Source organism: Peromyscus californicus, unplaced genomic scaffold, assembly GCF_007827085.1.
Source record: "Peromyscus californicus insignis strain IS unplaced genomic scaffold, ASM782708v3 Scaffold_2__1_contigs__length_46816999, whole genome shotgun sequence".
Taxonomy (NCBI): Eukaryota; Metazoa; Chordata; class Mammalia; order Rodentia; family Cricetidae; genus Peromyscus; species Peromyscus californicus.
Window position 1 is genome coordinate 6,776,338 of NW_026294540.1, and position 22,657 is coordinate 6,798,994.

Sequence of the window (22,657 nt, forward strand, 5' to 3'; positions counted from 1 at the left end):
CCCTTCTCTTCCCTCTGAGTCTCAGTGAAACTCCTTGTGTGTGTGTTGACTCTCTCAGGCCTCAGGCCAATGCCTAGAATTGTTTGTTAACTGCTCCACCTGACAAGTGGGAACCCTAACCCACAACAAGGTAATCATCAGTCCTGTTTCACTCACGTAGAGCACGCCCCGAGCAGAAAAGTCAAGGGGCTTCGGCAATATGTTGCTTAACCTCAGGCTACACTCTCACCCATTTTGGATGTTGGTGGTTGAACTAAATCCTCACCGGGAACAGCCTTCACAACACAATGCGCTAACCACTGTGCGAACATGGCTGTAAACCCCTTTCAAGCGGTGTTATTCCCAAGAGGCAGAAAGTAATGAGGGTAAAGTGGATTGATACCCCAGGGTTTAATGGTTCTAGTTAGCCAAGGCTATTAGCGTCCTGGAAAGAGTTCTATGTTTGCTTGGAAAGAAAAGCAGTTCAGAGGGAAAGAGAATGAGGAGGGATAGAGGAGGAAGAGGAGGAGGAAGAGGGTGCACCTTAGCTCAGAGGTATCTAAATTACCTTCTGAAAACTGTTTCCAAGGGAAGAATAACACCTTGCTTCGGTTAGAGTATGAGAGCCATGTTGAAGGGAAGAGCTGGGGATTTGGTGAAAGTTCTACTAAATCCACAACTGGACCAGGCGAGCCAGTTCCCGAAAGTCCATGGGGAATGACTCCAGAAAGGGCAAGGGCTCTCTGTAGTCAGCAGCCAGAAGTCACCGCCAGCCGGTCACGAAGGCGGGACTGATAAAGGTCTCTAGGTCCTGGATCCCAGAATGAGCTTAGAAATTATCTTTTTTTTTGGGGGGGGGGGGAGACATCTGGCTGTCCCCTCCATCTGCATCTCATTTTCCAATTTCAGAAGCAGCTTTGTGCTACCCCAATGGAACAGCTAAAGATCACAGCAAAAGGATGTTTGCTCTGGTTGTGTGGGTCTCTCCCAGGATGGCCCATGCCCTCCCTCTTCACAAAACAGTGACGTCTACTACTGCGGACAAAACAGAAAAACTTTCCAATCTCAAAAGTTAGGGGGAGAGGAATTAGATACCCGGAGGAGACGCAGGTGTAACTTACATGAATCCCACCTTTTGTTTTGCTCATAGGAAGGAGTTGGTGCCTTCTACGGTTATCAAGAAGAGCACAGTGTCTTCCCTGGGTTAGTCCTGCCTTCTCTCCGGCTGTGAACATCAATTAAACCTCATCAAGCTGACACCTTGTCTCCAAGAGCTGGGCTAGTATTGAACCATTCTTACCCACAGGGTTCCCCAATCACAAGGCCATGGCTCTATCATGGATGCCACTGATGCCACTGAAGACTGGCCAAGACATGGCACTCTGACTCTAAGCAGTTAGTCGAAGAGTCCTTCAGGGCTCTTTTAAATATGTGTAGCTACGTGCTAATGTCAGCCTCGGAGTTAGGCTCGTGAACTCTGTGACTGACTTCATCTTTCTGATACAGTAGTGGCGCAGCATGTGTACAAGGAGGTGAGGCGCAGGCCCGAACCTCACTGGCATCGAGCTTAATAATGAACCTTGGGACTTGTATGCTTCTGGGTCAGTTCCAAGATGCTCAGGGCTTAGAGCATTCACGGAAAAGACCAAGATGCCTCTGGCCTCTCCAACTGCAGCCATGGCAACAGGATTAAAAAAAAAAAAAAAGCACAAATAATTTAGAAGACCGTCCCACCCAATACACACATGATCACCGACCACGACAGACAATCTCTCTGGATAAATAAATAAATAAATAATTAAATACTGATAATGGTGAGAAAGAGAGCTCATCACATAAATAATAAATACATAAAAAATAAATAAATCGAATAAATAAAAAGTTTGCTGGGAGCCCCAGGCAAAATGGTCCCCTAGAGTGGTTTGAATGAAAATGGTCAGTGTCTTCGAGAGAGGCTCTTGTGCCCTCACAAGCAGTCCTGCCGAGGAGGTTTGGTGGCTCCCGGAAGCCTTTGTCTCCATGAGGGAAACAAGGAGGAGTTGGGGCCCCGGGCAGGGATGGGGGTTATTTACAGCTGCTGTACATGCCCTCTTGGGGCACCTACTCCTGTGCCAGGCACCTGCCATCGGCCTCTTGTGGTGCCAGCATAGGCATCCTTGAGTCTTGGTGGGCGGAGTTTCGGTCTGGGCAAGAAGCCATGGTGGGAAGGCCAGTGGGGTCACTGATGGTCCTCCTTGTCTACGAGATGACAGACTTCCCTGGCGCTCACGGGACCCCCCAGGCTGACAGGTTGGGAAAGATTGGCATGGAGAGGTCACTGCTTCTAAGATGGGGATTTTTTTCCTCCTCGAATGTTTACCTTGGAGCAAGAGGGATAAATAATGTTGTGTCCTTGAGTCCATCACGCTTCAGTGTCCAAAGCTGGGAAACAACCTCTCTCTCCGTGTGCCCTGGCCTGCTCAGCTGTTGTCACCACACACTTGACACCCACAAGGCTCTGGAAAGCCAGGCAGGTGGTGAGGGGGATGCCCGAGGGTTTATTTTAAGGACTCTCTCTCTCTCTCTCTCTCTCTCTCTCTCTCTCTCTCTCTCTCTCTCTCTCTCTTTCTCTCTCTCGCCTGCCTGTTCCCAATGTCTTCTGCAGACAAAGCAGCTGATGGCATTTGTGTGTCAGAGGGCAGCTTACCCTTGCTGCCCAGCCCTGGGCAGGAAGAAGGTGGAGTGAGGACAGCAACAACCACTGGACTTTCCTAAGCTTGCAGGAGCCCCCAAGCCAGGGACCACTCAAGTCCCTCTGTCACAGGCTCTCTGTATTTGGGTCTTTCCCCACAACACTGAGCTAAATGCAACGTCCCATCCTGGCAAAATTCCTGAGAGGCAAAGAGAGTGGTCTTCATGTGAGGCGGCAGGTGCCAGCCTGCCCTGGGTAGAATCAAGGGTGTGGCTGTCTGGGCAACGTGGAGGGGGCTGGCAGGCGCCAACTGGAGGACAGGGGCAGACTGGCTGGCGCTGGGGACTGGCTGCTAGCCACAGCACTGGGAATGCTCAGCAGATGGTCCCGTGGAATCAAGTTGGTGCCAGCTACTGGGGATGAGGCAAATTTGGGAAGTAGGGCTGTAGCCCAAAGCACGCTGACTGCTTCACTGTCTCCTTATCCCCATGGGGTCACGAGGCCCTGAGTAAGGGTCTCCACAGAGCTGGAACCTGCTGGAATCCCTTCCCTGACCATGCTTACATACTAGGAGGGCGAATGATTTGATTCTTTGCTGCTATAACTAGAGAACTCATCTCCAATCTTCCCCAACGTCTACCAACAACAATTGCATCCACCTCCTCTGCTCATGTCTGCTTTCTCCCAGCGGGACCCAGGAGCTCCCAGCCTTTGCCCATGTTGGGAGGGAGGTTAAAAAGCTCTGAGCTCTTCTCTCGGACTTCACCCTTGGTCTCCTCTCTTCCTAACACTGGGGTCCAAAATGTGCAGCCATGAGATTGAAGGAGGGGAGAAGGAGGGCAGCAGGGGTGGATTGACCCTGGCCTCCAGTAGGTATCCTGTGAGCAGCGGCTGAGTGGAACAGAGATATCGCCACATGTCTTGGCCAGGCTCAAACTTTTGAGTCATCCATCATAGCTTTCCACAGGTGGCCCTCTCCGTCGGCCCCGATGACCCTCAGGATGGTGCTGGTAGAGGCTCCTAGCAGCTTGGCAAAGGAATAGAAGTCCCTGTATCCCGCCCCACCTTCCCAGGAAAGCACAGAGGACAGGAGTCAGGAGCCCTCCGTAGCCGTCACCGGGGAGCGGGCGTGAAGAGCAGGTAGTAAAGGAGACTGGCAGAGTACAGAGGGGTCTTCCCGGTGGGCAGTGGCTCGAGGGAGGGCCCTTGCTTAGCGCCTCGTGCTGGCATAGCTTTCTGCCGAGCTGTAGCTCAGGCTCCGACTCCGACTGCGGCTCCGGGAGCCCACGCTGAGGCTGCGGGAGCTGGAGCTGCGGCTGGTCCGCGTCCGGCTCCGGGTCTGGCTCCTGCTGCGGCTCCGGCTGGGACTCCGGCTCCGGGAGTAACTGCGGCTGGCGGAGCGGCTGCTGCTGCTGCTGTACCAAGAGGAGGCGCTGCTGAGGCTGCTGGATGAGGAGGGGCTGGGTCGGTAGTAAGGGATGGGGCGTTTGCGGGCACTGTAGGGACCAGAGACAGGAAGCAGGTGAGGGCTCAGCTGTCAGGGAGCGCCGGGGGCTGTTCCCAGGGAAAGCAATGTCCTGCCATCCCCCAGTCTCTTAGGGAGAAAAAGAAAACCGCAGTAACTCCAAACCCCAACAAATTCCTCCATCTCTTCTCCTCTCATAGTTTTGAGATCAAGGAAAAAGCCTGGTTTAGTACTGTTCTATCCTGAAAAAACGATAATGTCACTTAAAAAAAAAAAAAGAAAGAAATCAACAAATCAGGCCTGGGGCTCAGGGTTCCTCAGCTGGCAACAATATCTGCATCAACACTTTAATTGAAGTTTTATTTTGCTATTTTTACTTTTAACTAGAAACTTCTATTTCTAGTAGCTTCTATTTCTAGGGGGGAAAGGCTGGTTTTTCCATTTACTGTAGTATATCATTTCTTCTTAAAAAATAAGTACACAGGGTGTTTCTGTGTGGTGTGTGGGGGGGGGGGACTGTGAAAAAGGGCATATTGAATTTAAGAAAGTGAAATACAGCCACGACCAGCTAACCAGCAGCATGGGTAACCAGTGACAAAGACAATCACGGATGCACGGATGCTGGGAAGAGAGCACTGTGGACCATTTGAGCAGGCAACTCCATCCATCACCCCGGAGCCCCCTGCTCTTGTCCTGCCTGCCTCCTGGTCCTCTCCAGGATGGATCCAATGGGCTTCCAGGATCCCTTCCCCTGTGGGTGGTTGGGATGAGTGGGGGTGTCTGCAGAGATAACCTAGTTTGGGGGACGCCATCCGGCCATTCTCCCAGCTTTCAAGGCCTGAGAAACACAGTTTCTCTCACAGCCCTTGCCTTCTCTCCCGACAGCTCTTCTCCTCAGAGACTTGAGCTGTCACAGGTCACGTCTTCCACCTCTTCTCATCATTCAGTCCATGACGACAGAATACAGCGTGTCCCGCGTTTAAATTTACAAGGCGGGCTTACGTCTTTTTGTCCCCTTTCAGCTCTCCCACGTGACGCTCCTGGGAGTTATGCCACGTTTTGTGGGTGAGAAAACAGCCCGGAGGAGGGGAAAGGACTCTAGGCTCCCTGGGAAAACAGGTCTTAACTCAACACCTGACGATGTGTCCTTCACTCACCACAGCTCCATTTAAGTCCTTGGAAATCCCAGCCATATTACTTGTGCTGTCTGAACTTGGTGTGAGGTATAATCATGAATAGTTTAATTGTAACCTGGCATTTAGATATGGTAGGGTAAAGGACTACCTCCGTTGAGGTGGGGCTTCACCACCAGGCCAATGCTCTGCCCCTTTGGTGGTCTGGGGCCCCATTCTCTAGCCAGTCCCCCACCCCTCCTTTCTAACCCTCTCCTCTTAGCACCAGCTGGGTCCCCAGCCTCCGGGACACCTCCTAGGCTACACACTACTCCTCAGACTGGCCGGCCCACTGTCTTTCCCTGAGTCCCAGGGCAAGCTTAGTCCACATTCTTTCCGAGTTCCTTCCCCATGACAGCCTAGCAGATTGAGATCCTGATAAAATTCCATACTAGGGCAGACTTTGAATCAAAAATCATCATTTTAAGGGTTGGGAGGGGTCATCCTGGAGCCCCCACAATCCTTAAGTTTCAGCCCCAAGGTCCGTATGGGAGGATGTTGGGAGAAGGTTGGAAGCAGGTGATCCCTGCTTTGGGGTCTCACCTGGTTATCCTTCGGGCCTCCAGGTGGCTTGGGGAGTCTCTCCGGCGCTTCCTCATGGGGGAGTAGGACCGTCGCCTCCTGCGTGCACGCTCTCGGGGCTGCAATTCCTTCTCACCATACTTGGGGTCCCTGAAGGGGTGCAGCGGCAGGGTGGGGGGTTGCTAGGTAACTAAGGCTGGGCTGGCTTTTCTGCTGGTATTTATGTGTGAGACACTTTGCTGTCCCCGCCACCCTGAGGAGACTGGCCTTTGCCAGGGTCTCCAGAGAAGACAGGGAATATGATGCACTTTGGGAAGAATCTGATTAGGCAAGCACCATGGGGCAAGCTGGGCATGAGCAAGAGTGGTTGGTAGCCTTTGTGTGTGTGTGGTGTGTGGTGGTGGTGGTGGTGGTGGTGGTGGTGGTGTGTGTGTGTGTGTGTGTGTGTGTGTCCATGTCCCTTGGCAGGGAGGCACAAAGATTAGTGGATGAGGAGGGTGAGGTGGAGAATTGGGGTTGTGAACTCAGGGGCAAAAGAAAGCAACAAGCTAGCAAGGATACGGAGCCCCCAGGTGTGAAAAGGACAGTAGGTCAAAGGGTGTATTAATAGGGGCCTAGTTGCCGCTCTTGATTGGACAAACAGGATTGCAAGAATTCCCATCCCTACCTCTCCAGGGCTAGGGATTGGGCAGGGCTTGGGAGATTGGCATAGAGAGGCAAGGCCAGAATTCAAGATCTGAGTAAAGGGGTGTGGCCCAGGAGGCAGGACCCACCCTGGGGGTGGGTGGGAAGGACGATACCTGGTGGGGCTGTATCGGGAATAGCTGGGACTACGACGAGACCTAGAGCTTCTGCTAGGCGGGCTCCTCTTGCCAGACTTGGAGGAATAGCTGGGAGAGCGAGAGTAGGACCTGGGGAAGAGGGAAGAGCCTCTGAAGACCTGTGCTAGGGTTGTGTAGACGGCTGAGGCTCCATGCACCCGGCCCCCAGGCGGCGCTCTTTTTATTTGAGCAAGACTGGCTTTTAAAGGACCCATAACCAGAGAATGAAATCCTCTCCTTTTCAAGTAATTAATAATAACATCGACAACTTCCTGTTATTTCCTGAATGCTTATTGTCCCGGCCACTTTTTATCTGTGTGGTCTTGGGCCCTTGATTCCACGACTCCAGGCTTCTATTTTCTCGTCTGCAGAATGGGAAAGGAGGACCAGGCCTACAAAGTTGGCTGTAAATCTAAATTAGAGCAAATCACTTAGCATATTGGTATATACACTAAGTGCCAATTAGCCAGTACACTGGAAACGCTAACTATGACGATTATACATTTGATTATGTGCCAGGCATTGAACTGAAAATGCACGTGTCTCACTTAATCCTCAACACATCCTAGGGTTAGGAACTGTTATTAATTTCATATTACAGATGGAGAAACAAAGACACAGAGAGGTGATGTAATTTGATCAGGGTCACACAGCTAGTGGACATATGAATCCAAGAGAGTCTGGCTACAAAGTGTTTTTGACTTCTGCAGATTATAGCAGTCCCTCCCCGCCCCCCATGTGCTTACCCATGGTTTTGCTTTTCTATGGCTTCATGAATGGATTGAAAAAAAAATTAAGAAGTGGAAAATTCTATAAACAAATAATTCATAAGTTTTACATTTCAAACCATTCTGAGTAGCACCTACTAGGAAGTGGGTTATTTCTTTGTCCAGAGTATCCATGCTGTCTATGCTACTTGCTGGTTAGTAGGTAGCATTTGTGTGATCAGATCTACCATCGCAGGATCGTAGATCTACGATCGCAGGATTGTAGTACACGTGTGCAAGCAATCTCTATTTACTTAAAAATGACCCACAAGTACGAGAGTAGTGATACTAGTAACTCACACATGTCAGAAAGGAGTAGTGGCGTGCTTCCACTAAGTGAGAGCATAAGCATTGTCCATCCAATAAGAAAGAAAGGAAGGAAGGAAGGAAGAAAAGAGAGAAAGAAAGAAAGAAGGAAAGAAAGAAAGAAAGAAAGAAAGAAAGAAAGAAAGAAAGAAAGAAAGAAAGAAAAGAAAGAAAGAAAGAAAGAGCAGAGGCTGAGTGTACTAAGATATGTGGCAAGAATAGAGATCTCCAGGAAACAGGAGAAGCAGAGCTCGTGTTAATTTTGCTACAACACCTCACACTGAAAATACTTCCATCGTCGTCGTGTATGACAGGTCTTAGTTACAAAGGGAGATGGGCCATGTCATGATAGGGTTTGGTACTTAGCCAAGAGTTTGGCTGCAGGCATCCACTGGGGATCCTGGACCCTATCTCCCGTAGGCAATAGGGGAAGGGCAACTCTCGGTGATGCATCTGAATTAAGAGCCCTGTTGCCCACGCTTTCCCTCTCTCTCTCTTTACGGCACCTAGAGAACATGACGGTGGAAGGAAGAAGAGCTCATTCCTATTGCAATTGTGCCCCTGGGAAAGTGCCCGGCCAGATTGTCCTTTGCATTTGCATTGAGAAATCTTATAGAAAAAAAAAAGGCAAGTGCTGGTTTTGAAACTACCAACCAAGGAAGCAACTGAATGTTGAATGTTGATTATATGGTTGTGGAAGAGGAACAACCAGTTTGCTGGTTTTTTTTTTTTTTTTTTTTTGAAATTTTTGTTTGAAATCTCAAAAAAATTGAAATTTGAAAAATTTTTGTTTGAAGAACAAGGAGGCCCTGAGGGTTGGATTAGATGGGCTCTTCCGTTTCCTGAGATCTCCTGTCTGAATGTTCAAAGTCAGAGCTATTTCATACAAGGTAACCAAGCAATACCAATGGTTATTGAAACTGGGGGACAGAATACAAAAACAGCTGCAGTTCTTCTCTCTCTATCTTGCACAATCCCTGAAATGTTACTCTGTAACTCCTCTCATTAAGGGAGACTCTTCTGGATGGGTCTTGTGACTTACTATGGCTAATAGAACAGCAGGAGGGATGGAATGATACTTCAAGCTGAGAAGTAAGGAAGCCTTATACATTACTGTTTCTCTCTCTCTCTCTCTCTCTCTCTCTCTCTCTCTCTCTCTCTCTCTCTCTCTCTCTCTCTCTCTCTCATCAGTAGCAATGGCTGGAGCAGATATTCAAAGTCAAGCTTAACTTGACAGACACCAACAGATTAAACGTCAAAGACATACCTTTTTTCGGAGGAAGTGGACCGGCTCCGGGTGTACCTGGGGGAGGCTCTGTGGTTTGGGGATCGGGAAGAGGGACTGGAGGATCGAGTGCTGGTGTAGGAGGAGCTACGGGAGCACTCTTTGATGGGGGAGCTCCGGGCTGTGGATGGGACCAAACTAGACTTCTTCACCTCTGCACACTGTAGACATGGAGACTGAAATCCTCTGCAGGAGGGAGAAACGTCTGTCATTATCCAGCTGCCCTTGCTCTGGGAGCACCTTGACCTGGTATTTCCTCTATCACCTTTGACTAGGATAGAATACCTTCTTAACCACTGAGCCATCTCTTCAGCTCTAGGGTAGAATATCCCCAGTTCCTCTTTCAACCTCCCAGCTTTCTGGGAAGAACTGCCAGGTGACCGAATTTAGAAAGGCGGAGATAGAAAAGACCTCCCAAGTAGAATGATATTTAATCCAATTCAGCATCCCCCAGGTAGGAGGTGCATACCACACCAGGGGGCCACTTGAGAGCATTCCAGGAGGCCCTTGTGGGCACAAGGCTAAACAACATCAAATCATGTGGTGAGAGATTCCTCCCTCCCTCTTTCTTGTCCTTGCCCAGTCCTTCTGATTGCATGAATGAGAAAGCCCTGGCTGGGTGCTTGTGGGTTTTTAACACCTCTCTAACACTTTGTAATCTCCCCAAGATAAAGGAGCAGGCCTTGGGGTCAGAGCCTTGAGCAGGGAACTGTAACCGACCAGAGTTAAATACATTGGCTTCATCCGATTACCACAGGTGCTTTCTATTTATTATGTTTCAGAAAGGGATACACATTTCCATACAGAAACAGTGATATGATCACAATAAACAAAACAGTGTGAATATAGTTTAAAAGAATCAAGAAGGTGACCCGTGTTTGGGCAACTTTGATGTGGCCCACTTTGCAGTTGGAGAGATTGAGAGACCCCCAAAACCGGTGGATGGAGGTTTGTTCACAATTAGACAGAGGGTATGGGGAGTCTTTGTTTTTATAGTCTCTCTTGTCTAGGGCCATTCTGAACTCCTTCTGAGGTCCTCATGAAGACATGTTCATTTGATTAGGCCAAGAGTCAACTTCAAATCACATTAATATAGCTTGAAAACTACAATAAATCTTGAAAGATTCATGATGATCTGGCTTCAGCTTACCTCTACAGTCTTGGCTCTTGTTCCTAACAGGCTGTTCTCCCCAAACAAAATGTCCTATTCTGTCCTTTGTCTCTAGACCGCAGAACATGTTGGCATCTTCCTCTACACGTGGCTCTGCCTTGACTTGACCCCATCTTCTTTGAAGAGGAGCCTCTTCGGACAGTCTCTCTATTCCCATTCTGGGTTGACGGTCTCCTGTGTGTTGCCATGGCCCCTTCTGCTTGGCCCTCCCCCCATGCCTACATGACTCATTTGGTCTTAGGATTCCATGTATCTCCTGCCCTGGATATTGAGCTGATGGGGTGTGTGTGTCCCCCTGGACTTTATATCCTCCACACGTGCTTGTCATGTGTCATCTTAGGTCATCCTGTCTGTGTCTTGGGCTCTTCACAAGCATCATTTCATTTGATCTTCTCAATAACATTGTATATCTGGTCCTACTGTTATGACCAAATTAAGGAGGAGGCTCAGAAGGAGTAGTGACTTGCTCAAGGTCACTCAGAGTTCCAAACTTGGATCTGTCTAGCCGCACACACTCATCCCTGTCACCTCTCCAATTCCTTACCCTCTGCGTCTGGGGTGCCCTTGACTTTCAGCTCATATCTCTTCACTTAGCTCATATTTATTGAGCCCTTTGTCCATAGCTGGCAGGACATAAATACTCATGATTTCACCATCATTTACATTCCAAAGTGAAAGGCTGGTTCTAAATTATTTAATTTGGCTGTCTATGTATATCAAATGAAGCAAGTAACAGCTATATATTTCTTGGACTTGGGGTCTAGTTTTAGAGACAGGTCTGAATTGAAATGCTGCTATTGCTGCTTCTTAACTGATTTTGTCTGAGTCTGTGCCTCAGTTTCCTATCAGTTGACAAAAAGGTTATAATAGTGCCTGTTGCAAAAAGACACCAATAGGAGCTCAGGAAAGCTATTTGTGGGAAGGATTTTTCCCAGTGTCTATTATGTAATCTGGATCAATAGATACTAATGGCTTTTTAATTAATTAATACGAATACTTTTTCATCACCATCATTATTATTGCTCCTTCTCTCTCTATCCTCCCAAATCACAGCACTTCAGTGTGTCAGTAGATACGTGGCCACCTTCTTCTCCCATGTGGGAACTTCACTGTTTGCTCTTGGAGAGGTTGACATTTGCACTGACCCAACTCTGCCTCCCACCAAGCATGGGCAGGGATGTCCCAGAGTGGGCAAACCAGAGGCCGGGCTACATGCAGACCCAAGCTGTTTGTCCAGCACTGAAGCCTGGCTAGGTCTTGTGTTAGAGATAAGGGGTGCTCTGTCCTTGAAGAAAGTGTCACTGCTTCCATGTTTGAGAGGGGTGTGGCCATCATTTGGAAATCTTGGCCACATAGAACAAAGGTGGACTTGAATCCCCAGGAGGAGGAAAGCCCCAGTGTTTCTCTGGGTAGAGTGTGCTAGCCAACTTCCCCTACCCATATACCTAGTGAATTCTAAACTTACAAAAAGGAGCCCTATCATCAAGCTGAGTGCTGCCATGAGGGTGTGTCTGGCAAGGAGCTGAGGGATGTAACTGAATGGATGGTGCAGGCTAAGTGGCCAGTGAATTTTAACAACAACTCTTGCAAGAGTACATCTAGCGGTCAGCATTATGACGCGATTTATGTATTTTCAGATTCTTTTCACGTGTATGTACGTGCGTGTATTCTGTGTGCATGTGCGTATGGATGTGGGTGTATGTTCTGGGGGGAAACGCCAAGCCGATGCCAGAAAGCTGCCTCCATCACTCTCCTCTTTCTCCTTTGAGGCAGGGTCTCTCAGTTAAATCCAGAGCTTACTGATAAGCTTAGTCTCACTAGCCCGCTTACTCCGGGGATCCCTTGTCTCTGCCTCTGGAGGGTAGAATTACAGGCAGGCCATCCCGCCCACCTGACATTTACACTGCTTGCTTGGCAAGCATTTTAACCACTGAGCCGTCTCCCCAGCTGCTGTTTGCTGTGACTGCTTGAGTGACAGAGCACTTGGTGATGAGATGATGGAATTGTCATTGGCTTGCAAACAAATGAGTAGCTGTATGTTCAGAAGGAAAAATGCACGCAGCCAGCATAGCACCACATGAAAGGACCCATACCTCAACTTTACAGGGGTAGCTATGTGTTCTTCATGAAGAAGTTTTATTTTAGAGCACTTTTCATTTCAGGGCACAACTGAGCACAAAGCATGGGCCTCCTGGTCTCTAGGACTTCCTCTCCCACAAACAACGTCCCTCACCAAAGTGGTCCATGTGTTAGAAATGAGGAGCTAACACCTCATACCATCACTCAAAGCCCGTAGTTTCTGTCAGGCTTACTCTTACTGTTATATATCTTATGACTTTTGATGAGTCACTGGACATTTACCCATCATGAATGGTGTATCATGTGTTATACTTTCATGTAGTTGGAACTGTGTGTGTGTGTGTGTCTTTTGTATAAATTGATAGCACATTATTATTATTATTACTGTTATTATATTCTAGAGTCTGGATATACCACAGTTTATTCACCTAAAAGACTTGGTTGCCTCCAAGTTCTAGAAAGTATGACTAAAACTCCTATAACCATATGTAAACAGATTTTTTTGGTGTGAATATGTTTTCAATTGATTTTGGTCAGTACTATGGTACATTTTTCACCGACAGCGACTTAAATGAAGTTCATGTTGGACTTTCCCCGAGACTCTCGGCAAACTGGCATCTATTTTTGTCTCCCTGCCGTCCATCCCTCCCTCCCTCCTGATATCAACACTCTGGCTTTTCCTGCAGAAACATCTGGCTCTAGCCTGTAACTCAGCACCTGCTGGGTCAGAGAGACTGGTCTGAGGGGACACCTAACCCAAGCTGGGCCAAGCAGAGCCAATAAGTACCTGTTTTGGTATTTTTGCTAAGATTTTTGTGGGGGCGGGGTGGAGGCATTTTTCTGCTGGCTGGTTGGAGACACAGGTGCTGAGCCTATCTGCAAAGCTCTGGGCGGGTCTGCTTGAGAATGAAGCCAATGGAGTGTGAGAGCAGAGCTGAGAGGTAGAATTCAAAAGAGAAAGATGCTGTACCTTCAGGTACCAGCTGTACCTGAAGCTAGTGTCTGTAAATATATATATATATATATATATATATATATATATATATATATATATATATATAAATATATATATATATATTAAATCAAGCTAATTTGAATAGAAGGTCCTTTCTTTTTCTAGTAAAGATGCCTGGGAAGGGCAGGGCACTGTGATGAGACTATAAGAAAGTGACACTAGCCAGGCGATGGTGGCACACGCCTTTAATCCCAGCACTCAGAAGGCAGAGGCAGGTGGATTTCTGTGAGTTCGAGGCCAGCCTGGTCTACAGAGCAAGTTCCAGGACAGGCTCCTAAGCTACACAGAGAAACCCTGTCTCCAAAAAAAAAAAAAAAAAAAAAAAAAAAAAAAAAAACCCAAAAAACAAAAAAGAAAGTCATGCTAAAGTGGGGACCCTCGTACCCTCAAATGCACTGACCTTGACTCACTGCTTCTGCAGGTAGGAGAGACGTTCTCCAAAACAGCCCCCTTGTTCTGCGGAGAGGAGGTGGTGAAGGAGTTCCCTGAATCGGAAGTGTTGCCACAGTTGAGGTCCCGACTCTTGCTCAGACCCCCACCGGGGCTCCCCTTCTCCTGGCCCCGGGACCTGGCTGAGCTGGTTTGCGTGGAGGGCGGCGAGGATGTGTCATTGCCTGAGTCGTACTCCTGCGAGCGCCCTCGGGAGGCGGTGAGCGGGCTGGCTGATTTGCTAAAGAGGTCAGCCGCAGACCCCGACCCAGAGATCTGAAAGCAAAAAGACCCGTCGGACACTGCTGAGCTCCGGGGCTGTGTGTTAAGTAACCAAGAATGTTAACCATCATGAGTCACTGTAACGAAAGCAAAGAGAGAAAGGGGAGAGAAGAGACGCCCAAAAACAAAAGCACAAATTCCTGAAAGAATTCCACAGAACTAGGAGACCTCTAGATATATATATATATTTTTTTACCCCCTGCTAGAGTAACTGGAAGATTTTAGGAATCATGCAGGGAAAAGGCATGCGACTCAGATCAAACAAAAGTAAAAGGAAATGATACAAAATGTAATCTCTAATAAACTCAAACAAAGGAAATAAATCAATAGAAGGGGGAGGGCTGTAGACACCCTTAACTTCAAACAATAATAAAAATAAAGGAATGGGGGAGGGGAATAAAAAAAGAAAAAGGGGCTACAGGCCTCAAAAATTAGATCTTGGAAATTAAAAACACAAAAGGAGATAAAGGCAAATTTGAAATTTCAACCCAAATCCTCAACTAACTCTTTTTTTTTTTTTGGTTAAAGAAAAAGTTGCCTGAATAAAACCCTGAACAAATGTCACGTGGGTCAAAGAAACAAAGATGAGAATTGGTTTCTTTCTTTTCTTTTTTCTTTCTTTAAAAAAAAAAAATAGTCAAGGTCGCAAACGGACGTTTGAGCAGTTTCTAACTAAAGGAGTCAAGAGAGGGGGCGGGGCGGGGCAAAATAAATGTAAAGTCAAATAGTCTGGCTGAAAACAAAACCGAAAAAACCAAACCAAAACAAAACGAGTCTCTACAGGCATTTGTGCGCGTCCTTCTCTCTCGGAGGAGGTAGCTAAGCACCCTTGAGTGGCTTCTAACAAAGTCTCTGGTGTCTTTGCGGATTACGTCACTTACCAAGCAAGGACTCCTCCTTTAGTAGGAAAGGTGTAAGAGAAAGGGAAGAGCGGGCAAGGTGAGTCCATCATCAGAGTCGTAAATGACAAGAAAAAACACACACCTTCCTACACAACCTTAACCTTCGCCCTGAATCTATTTGGCTTTGGGGCGCTCGGTGCTTTTGAGCGAGCGGATCTCTCACTCAGGGAGACCTAACTTCATCCACCTGGCCGGTAGCTTCCTGCCCAGGTTGAATCGCAGAAACCTTCACTGCTTTGGTACCTGGAGCTATGGACGGTACTGTAGAGCCCTAGCCCCTAGTACTTCCAGGGGACACTGGGGAGGGAGCATGTGATTGCAACTGGGAGATTTAGAAGGACCTTGGACATTAAGTGGTGAAGAGATGCCTCAGTTTGGGGACTGGCCTAGGAAGACTGAGGGATTTTGGGGGCTGTGGAGAGTTATCACTTGGGAAGGGAATTCTATGCTGAGAATGTTTTTCTTCAACATTCAGGTCAGGCTGTGGCTGAGAAATCACAGTGAATTTTTTTCCGGCTCCTGTACCATGTTTAGCTGTGGGCAAGAGAGATCCTTGCCCTGGACTTTTTCTAGCAATACATCTCTATGGGGAGCAGAAATCTGTGTGATGAAGAGGTCGCTCCATGGAAACCACACCTCTAGACCACTCACTCTGGGGTGCTTGGGTTCCCAGAATTCTCTATTTAAATGATTCCTGAGCCTCCTTCTGAAGATCTGTTTTTTCCATAAGCAAACTATGTCTCAAGTGGGCCATCTGGGCAGAAACTGCATGATCATGTTGAGGTGTCCAAGTGCCTGTGTATGGGTCCCCTGACACTGTGGGTGACACACTGATGACAGAGGAGGGAAGCCTGAGACCTTGGGGCAGGTTCTTGCTCACTACCATGCTGTGTTCTAGTGCTGGGAAGGGCCCGGGATTCTGAATTCAAAGGTGACTGTCATATCACCTCGAAGACATGTTTACTTCAGCCTCTCAAGAGGGGATATACTTTATTGGGGTTTTTTACTATGAGTAGCTCTCTTGGCTAAGTCATATAGGCTGGCCCTGGGCCTTACACATACTAGAAAAGGCTTCCTCATTAAAAATAAAAACAAAATCTACTTTCCCCCAAATTTACCCCCTGCTTTGAAGACTTGCTAGAGAGGGGCACCTGAGCTTTTTTAAAGAGACCACTTCTGCCTTGAGGGAGAGATGTGGACACCTGGAACTGAGAGTCACAGAGAGATCCCTGACAGCTTGGAATGCCACATCCTGGGGCTAAGAGGCAGGGCTTTCTTTCTGGTTTCTCCCAGGAGGCTTTGCACATGGGCAAGCTAACAGTCTAGCCTTAGCAAATCCTGTCTAGTGCAGCTTCTGCCTTGAACACATCATGATTACCTGGCTACCTTTGCCTTGAAGGTGGCACCTCAAAATCAGGTGGCCAGGTAGAATTTTCTAGAGACCTCTTTTCGTATAATATACAGACTCTGTTCCCATTCAGCTCCTTCTAAACTGGACGACATTTCTCTCCCACCTCTGACGCCCAATGGTCCCACGAACATCTCCTTTACCATCTCTGTTAGAAATGAGAAACCACCATGATGGGAAGCTAGCTCTGAGCTTTCAGACTAGGGTTTAGTCCAGGGAAAGGATCAAAGGATTTTTGACCCGGAGTGAATGGTGGGGTGGCCAGTATATCAGAAAGTAAGCCAATCTTAGAGGGGACAGGCTGGCAGAGTTCAAGGGCAGGTACCTAGGAGTTTAATGTGATATCTTGTAGCTTGCTCCCTGGGGTATCTAGACTGGGTTTTTCTTCTTTCAAGTACTTTCTTCTGGTATTGACTACAAACTTAAAAACATTTGTTTCCTGATGTGTCATGGATCCCCATGAGCAAAGACTTCATGTATGATGTTTCTAGGATGATACATATAGAAGGGGGATTTTGCCTCCTGCAAACACTCTGCCCCACAATCTGAGCCCACAGGGATGTTTGCAGAGTGTCTCCACCTGGCTGTAACTTAGGCACGTACGGCTTGTGTGTTTGACCCAACGGCACTGCATTGGATGATGCTTTTCACCACCAGAAAATAGAGATAAAGTCCTGCTGGGAAGCTCTCACTGGGCGAGAGTGCCAGGGCACACAAACCTACCGGCCTCTCCTCCTTGTTTAAAAGTCCCACTCCTTTGGTCAATCTAGGCTCACTGACATAAATTACAGTGTACTTTACAAACCTGCCCCACCTACTTCCTAAACCAACCTGGAGAACCTCACACACCACTCTTTCACGCTTTCCCAAGTTGTCTTCCACAGTCCGGGTTAACCAGCACGTGTTCTTGGTTTTGCTAAGACACACCACACTCCCATCTCCAGGTCATTTACACATCCTGTTTCCTCTGGAAAATAATACTCTTCCTTTCTCCCTCACCTATCACCTTCTGTGATCACCCAGACAACACTCTGTAATTAATGAATTCCATCTTTCAGCCAACTACTCGCTCCAGATTAAATGCCTTGTTACTCAGTAGGAGTGGTAACTTATTTGTCTCTTCACCCACTTGTTGAGGGCTGGGGCCATGGCTGATGCAGTGTTATACACCAGAACCCTCTAGTGCCTGCCTCAGGGTAGATGCTCAGCAACAATGTTGTTTAATAACCCAAGCTCCTCCATGGTCCCTTGACAGCTACAGGGACTCAGTCTTTGACCAGACAATGGTGGAGTCTGCTCAGATGGTGGCCAGCTTTAGAGAAAAAAACCTTCTCTTTTTTTTTAAAGAAAGGACTTATTTAGATCATAATAAAAACAGCTCCATAAAAGTCCCGAGGTCTTGAAGCCAACTTAAGGCCAAGGATTAAAGTCTGGACTATGGCAGGAAGAAGGGTTCCCCCTTGGTTTCTCTCCTGAGGAAGGGGACCCCTGACCAAGGGCAGCAGGAGAAGCACCCAGTGGCTCTGCCTGCACATTCCCACCAGACGTACTCCTGATCTCAGGGGAGGATTTCGAGACCCACAGAGCCTTCTGAATGAGGCAAGCTATGATGGGCCACCTGGCTTTCTTTTGGTTACTCTGCCACTTGAAAAGGTCAGGTTGAAAGAGGAACCTGAGCCTGGAAATTTGTATACGAAGGGCTGTTAGCTTCAACTTTTTTGTTTGTTTGTTTTTTTGTTATACACTGATTTTTCTTTTTGTTTTTTTCCAGACAGGGTTTCTCTGTGTAGTTTTGGTGCTTGTCCTGGATCTCACTCTGTAGACCAGGCTGGCCTTGAACTCACAGAGATCTGCCTGGCTCTGCCTCTGAGTGCTGGGATTAAAGGTGTGCACCACCACCCGGCTTTTTTTTTTTTTTTTTTTTTTTTATCATCTCTTAGAGCCAGACAAATCAGAAACATCTACACCAGTCTATGGAGCAACCCGGCAGACATCAGTCTTGAGGGCTTGGTCAGTGGAGGTTCGGTGGGGTTTCACCTCTCACTTGCTTCCTATCACATGGCCAGCATCACCTAATGCCCCCCATTTAGCACAAACCCCACTTTATTTGCCCCATTTAAAGGGTATTGTGGCAGAGAGAAAGGAGTCATCGGGAGATGTTTCAACTCTTTGTTCCTACGAACACTGTTCTGTTTTGCACTTGTAAGTCTTGATGGACTCTGTTCACAATGGTGGGAGGAATAGTTTAATAAACTTGTCATTGGAGGTGTGTGTCCTTTGATAGTCTCCTAGCCTCAGACTCCACCTTCTTCAGAGGTTCAGTTCACTCTAGAAGGGGGGTGAAGTCACAGTGGAGCAGCCAGAGGCAGAATAGGTCCTGGGGGATCGTGCAGGTGGAGTCAGAAGACTGAATGCTGTGACAGATGACAGTGGACGTATCTGTCTTCTTGCCTCTGTTCTCTCATCTTGGAACATCTCTTTCATAACAGATATTCCCCCATAGCACACAAGACACAAGCCGTCCCTGCTCAACATCATCATGATTGGACGGCTCCCATTTGTTCCTTGTTGACACAGGGTTGAGCTAAGAGCCCTCTCAAAATCCGTCCTTGAAGAAAGAGCTCTTCATCTGGTAGGGATATCTTTGTGTGCAGTGACTCTCAGATCATGTATAACTGGCTGTACAATGGCCCCCAAGTCCCTCACAAGCAGAAGTTATCACAGACCCATCACCATCCAGTAATAATGGCTCCACGATGCCCAGGATCCCCAGAATCCTCATACTAGGGTTCTCCTCTTTGGTTGGCTATCACTTCTTCCTCCATCTCAACCTTAATTCTGTCCTCAACAAAGATCATCTTTGGTGAATGGCAAGAAAACTGAGCTGAAGGGTTGGCCAATGACCAAGTAAGCCGGCCATATCTAACCTGAATCCCCAGAAATTCTTGAGACAAGAATTTGAGGGCTAATGGCTAATTTTGAGAGATGAAGTCCTTGTAGAGGAGAGAGAATAAGAGTCCATTAAGAGGAGCCTATAAAAGGCCAAAAAGGGCAGTGGAACTTAACCCCAAGGAGGACTTTGGGAATCTGTGTAGAATGTGTACCCCAAACATAATATCAACCCAAGAGGGAGGGAGCTGGGGACTTATGCACCAGTCTTTCAATACCGTCAATACTGAGAAAGACTGGCCCTAATGGATGCCAGTTCCCTTTTGTGTTCAGACTGCCACATAGGCAGGCAAAGTGGACCTTGGTGACCAGGGGATACCATCTGGAAGCTGGCAGTCAGCTCTGTGCCCTGAATTAGGGAGGATGAGGGATATGCGGAAAGTGTTTGCTTCAACACATCAAGCTGATCATGGAGAAGGGTTAAGCCATGTGCACTGTGTCACAGCTAGGCTTTCTTTAGCTCATTTAGTGTGTTTGAAAATAAATTCCAATGAACTTCCAACATGTGCTGAGCAGTGAGGGTTCACACCACAACCCCACTTCTGGATTTTATTGGGCAATTAGATCTGGGCCCATATTCCCTGGAAATGCTCATTGCTGGGTCCACAGGGGTTCCTACTATTCATGTCTACTAGCTATGGGGCCCTTGAGATATTTGAGACCTTCTGCTCTAAAACTCCGATGCTATCCTGATCCCTCCAGCAGCAACACAAATACAGTTCCCCAGTCTGTTTTATTTCTCCCTTTTAGAGCTATGAAATGCACCACACTTCTTTCCCATCGCCACCCTGAAGATCCTTGTTAGACTGTTATCAATAAAAGGAACCAGGAGACCAGAGCCCTTAAGCCACAATCAGACTCCACAGTGGTGACAAATGTTTCCCTTCTGGGTCATACAAGGTAACCCCAGCTATTCATTTATTAAGCTACTACTGGTGGATACGTGCACGCTTGTAGAACTCAGAGTGGCAGTCTTCCTCAATCCCTCTCCCACCTCGGTTTGTGAGGCGGGGTCTCTCCCCGAACCTGGAGCTCACCAGTTCAGTGACACCGACTGACCAACCCGCAAGCCTCATCTGCTTGCCTCTGCTTTCTCAGTGCTGGGGTTACAGGCAGGGATCATTGCAAGCCGTTACAGCCAAGGAATTAACACCAACTCACACGGGTGGCCCAACAAACCTCACACAAGAGATTTATTGGGAAGGAAGCACCCAAGAGGGTGGCTGCCTCTGCTCCACCAAGAAGCAGGAGACAACTGAGCAGTAGGCGGGGTTTATATAGGATTTCTGGGAGCGGGGGTGGGGGGGGTGGGGGAGGAAGTGGGGGGGGCGGAGTTTTCCAGGGTGGGGATTGGTGAGATTTCAAGTCCAGAGCTTGGGGCGAGCCCAGGGATTGGTGGAGTATTGAGTCCTGAGCTTGGGCCTTTTACTCCGTAGGGTGGGGGGCTAGATACCCCACTCTGTAGAGTAGGGCAGTTAGAGTAGTCTGTGGGTGGAACCTTGTGGTTGGAGGTCCTCACCTGGCCATGCCATGCCTGGAGGGACTTACAACCACAGCGCCCAGCTTCGAATGTGGGTACTGGCTATCGAACTCAGGACCCCATGCTGTGCAATAGGCACCTTATCAACCGAGCCAACTCCACAGCCCGTATTTGTAATCATTATTAGGACCAATCGCTTTTCATGAATTCATGGCCACGGCGGGGAGAGAGAGGCTCGCAAATGTTTTTTCCTTTAGTCTTTCATCACTCCCCACAACATACACCCTCCAAATTCTTTCCTTTCTCTTACTTTTGAACTCATGAGCTTGCCCCATCTCCTCGTTCCTTAACACACTCAGTGTTAACACTTGGACTTTTCTAATAATTAATTAAATCCCCTCACCAGGAGCTCCAGTTCCCCCGCAATTCTCTGGGAATCTCTCAGCCCTCCAGGGGAGCCGGCACAGTTATTTATTGTTTTTGTTTCAAATCATTATTTAATCAAGAACGGAGAAGGGGAAAGGCAACCTCTCACTTACACTTCAAAATTTAATTTCGTCTGAATTCCGAGATCAAGAGGCAGCTCGGCCTAATAGGTTACAAAAATACAATCAAGGAGAGAATTTCAATTAAACTGAACAAGTCCATTTACAGGGCTTCAAATGGCCCCGTGGAGAGCGGCAGCTATAAATTTCTTTTTGCTTCTCTGCCATGTGGGGAGCCGGGAAATCTCACAGGCTACACGGCGGGGCGGAGCACGCAGCTAGAGGGTCCTGCTCATTCCTTAAGGAAACAACCCCTTTGTTTCTCTAAGACAGCAGGGCTATTTTCCTCGCTGGCATCCCTCTTTCTTTGACACTAATTAGGAAGACAGCAAAAGAATGGATTCGTTGACCTGTTGAGGTTCATCTGGGAAGCGGGGGAGGTGAGGAGGAGGGCGGCTGCGGCTGCGGAGAGATTGATTTTCTGGGGACCATCAGGCTGTGCAGTGCGGCTGACGTTGTGTGTGGGGGTGGTGGTGGGGGAGCTGGTCTCCTCACTCCTTCCCTTTCTGTAGGACTCTGAAAGGAGTGACAGCTTCTAGCGCCCCCTTTCTCGGAAGCCTCGCTGGTGGTCCCCGCATCTGCCTCATATAACATCCTCCATATAAACTTTGTTAGACATTTTCCCCAAGCCCAGGTTGAAAGGAAGTAAGCTCAATAAATGAGTTTTGTATCCAGGTAAATTTCATTGTTTAAAGATCCCACCTTTTTTTTTTTTTTTTTTTTTTTTTTTAAGGTGAGGTACCTCCCACCTCTTCTGGTGGTGAAATGTCTCTTACCTGATAAAGATAAAATATAAAATGTAAAAATTGATGGTTGTTTCTTCTTTCCTTACTCAGCAAAGGTCAATGTTGATTGTGCTATGTCTTTTCTCACCCCCCAAGTCCCCAGGTGTCACCTCTCTGTTCTGGACTGTGTCCCCTTGCCCAGTGAAGAGCTTGGGTGCTAAGGCTCCCAGGGGAGAGAGCAAGATAAGCCTGGGTGAATAAGCCTGGGTGGAGGAGTCCATGGGTCAGAGCTTGCCATGGCCAGTCCTCAGCCTCACCTTTCCTGCCTAGAAACAAGAGGCACATCTCCATCCTGTCTTTCCCCAAAGGTTGCTGTCAAGTTCGCTGGTGGATTTTAAGGTCAGAGGTCATTGCTGGGTTTCTTTGGAGTAAATCTTTAAAAAGTTTCTGTGGTAACAAATCATGTTAGCAACTACTGTATGCGTGATGCTAGATCCCAAGCCTTGAAATGAGTTTTCACAGGGTGGATGCCTGGCACCTGGTAGGAGTACAAAGCTATTCTTATTAATATTACTACTATAATTGTTGTGTGTTTGTTTGTGTACATGTTCACGCTCATGTATGTTGGCTTGTGTGTGGAGACTGGAAGTCAATATCAGATGTCCGGTATCTTCCTCAATCATC

At 47.8% G+C, this 22,657-nt stretch overlaps 1 protein-coding gene across 1 annotated transcript in view; it reads right to left on the reverse strand.

Annotated features, from left to right (window-relative positions):
* Nucleotides 1–833: 833 nt before the first annotated feature.
* Srrm4 (serine/arginine repetitive matrix 4) overlaps nucleotides 834–22,657 on the reverse strand; it is a 160,159-nt gene continuing 138,335 nt past the window's right edge. The window contains exons 9-13 of the mRNA XM_052755158.1: nucleotides 13,654–13,958; nucleotides 8,971–9,174; nucleotides 6,610–6,720; nucleotides 5,831–5,959; nucleotides 834–4,146 (exon numbers count right to left, since the gene is read on the reverse strand). Coding sequence (XP_052611118.1) covers nucleotides 3,861–4,146; nucleotides 5,831–5,959; nucleotides 6,610–6,720; nucleotides 8,971–9,174; nucleotides 13,654–13,958 — 1,035 coding nt within the window. The 3' untranslated portion in view covers nucleotides 834–3,860. The remainder of the gene's footprint in view (nucleotides 4,147–5,830; nucleotides 5,960–6,609; nucleotides 6,721–8,970; nucleotides 9,175–13,653; nucleotides 13,959–22,657) is intronic.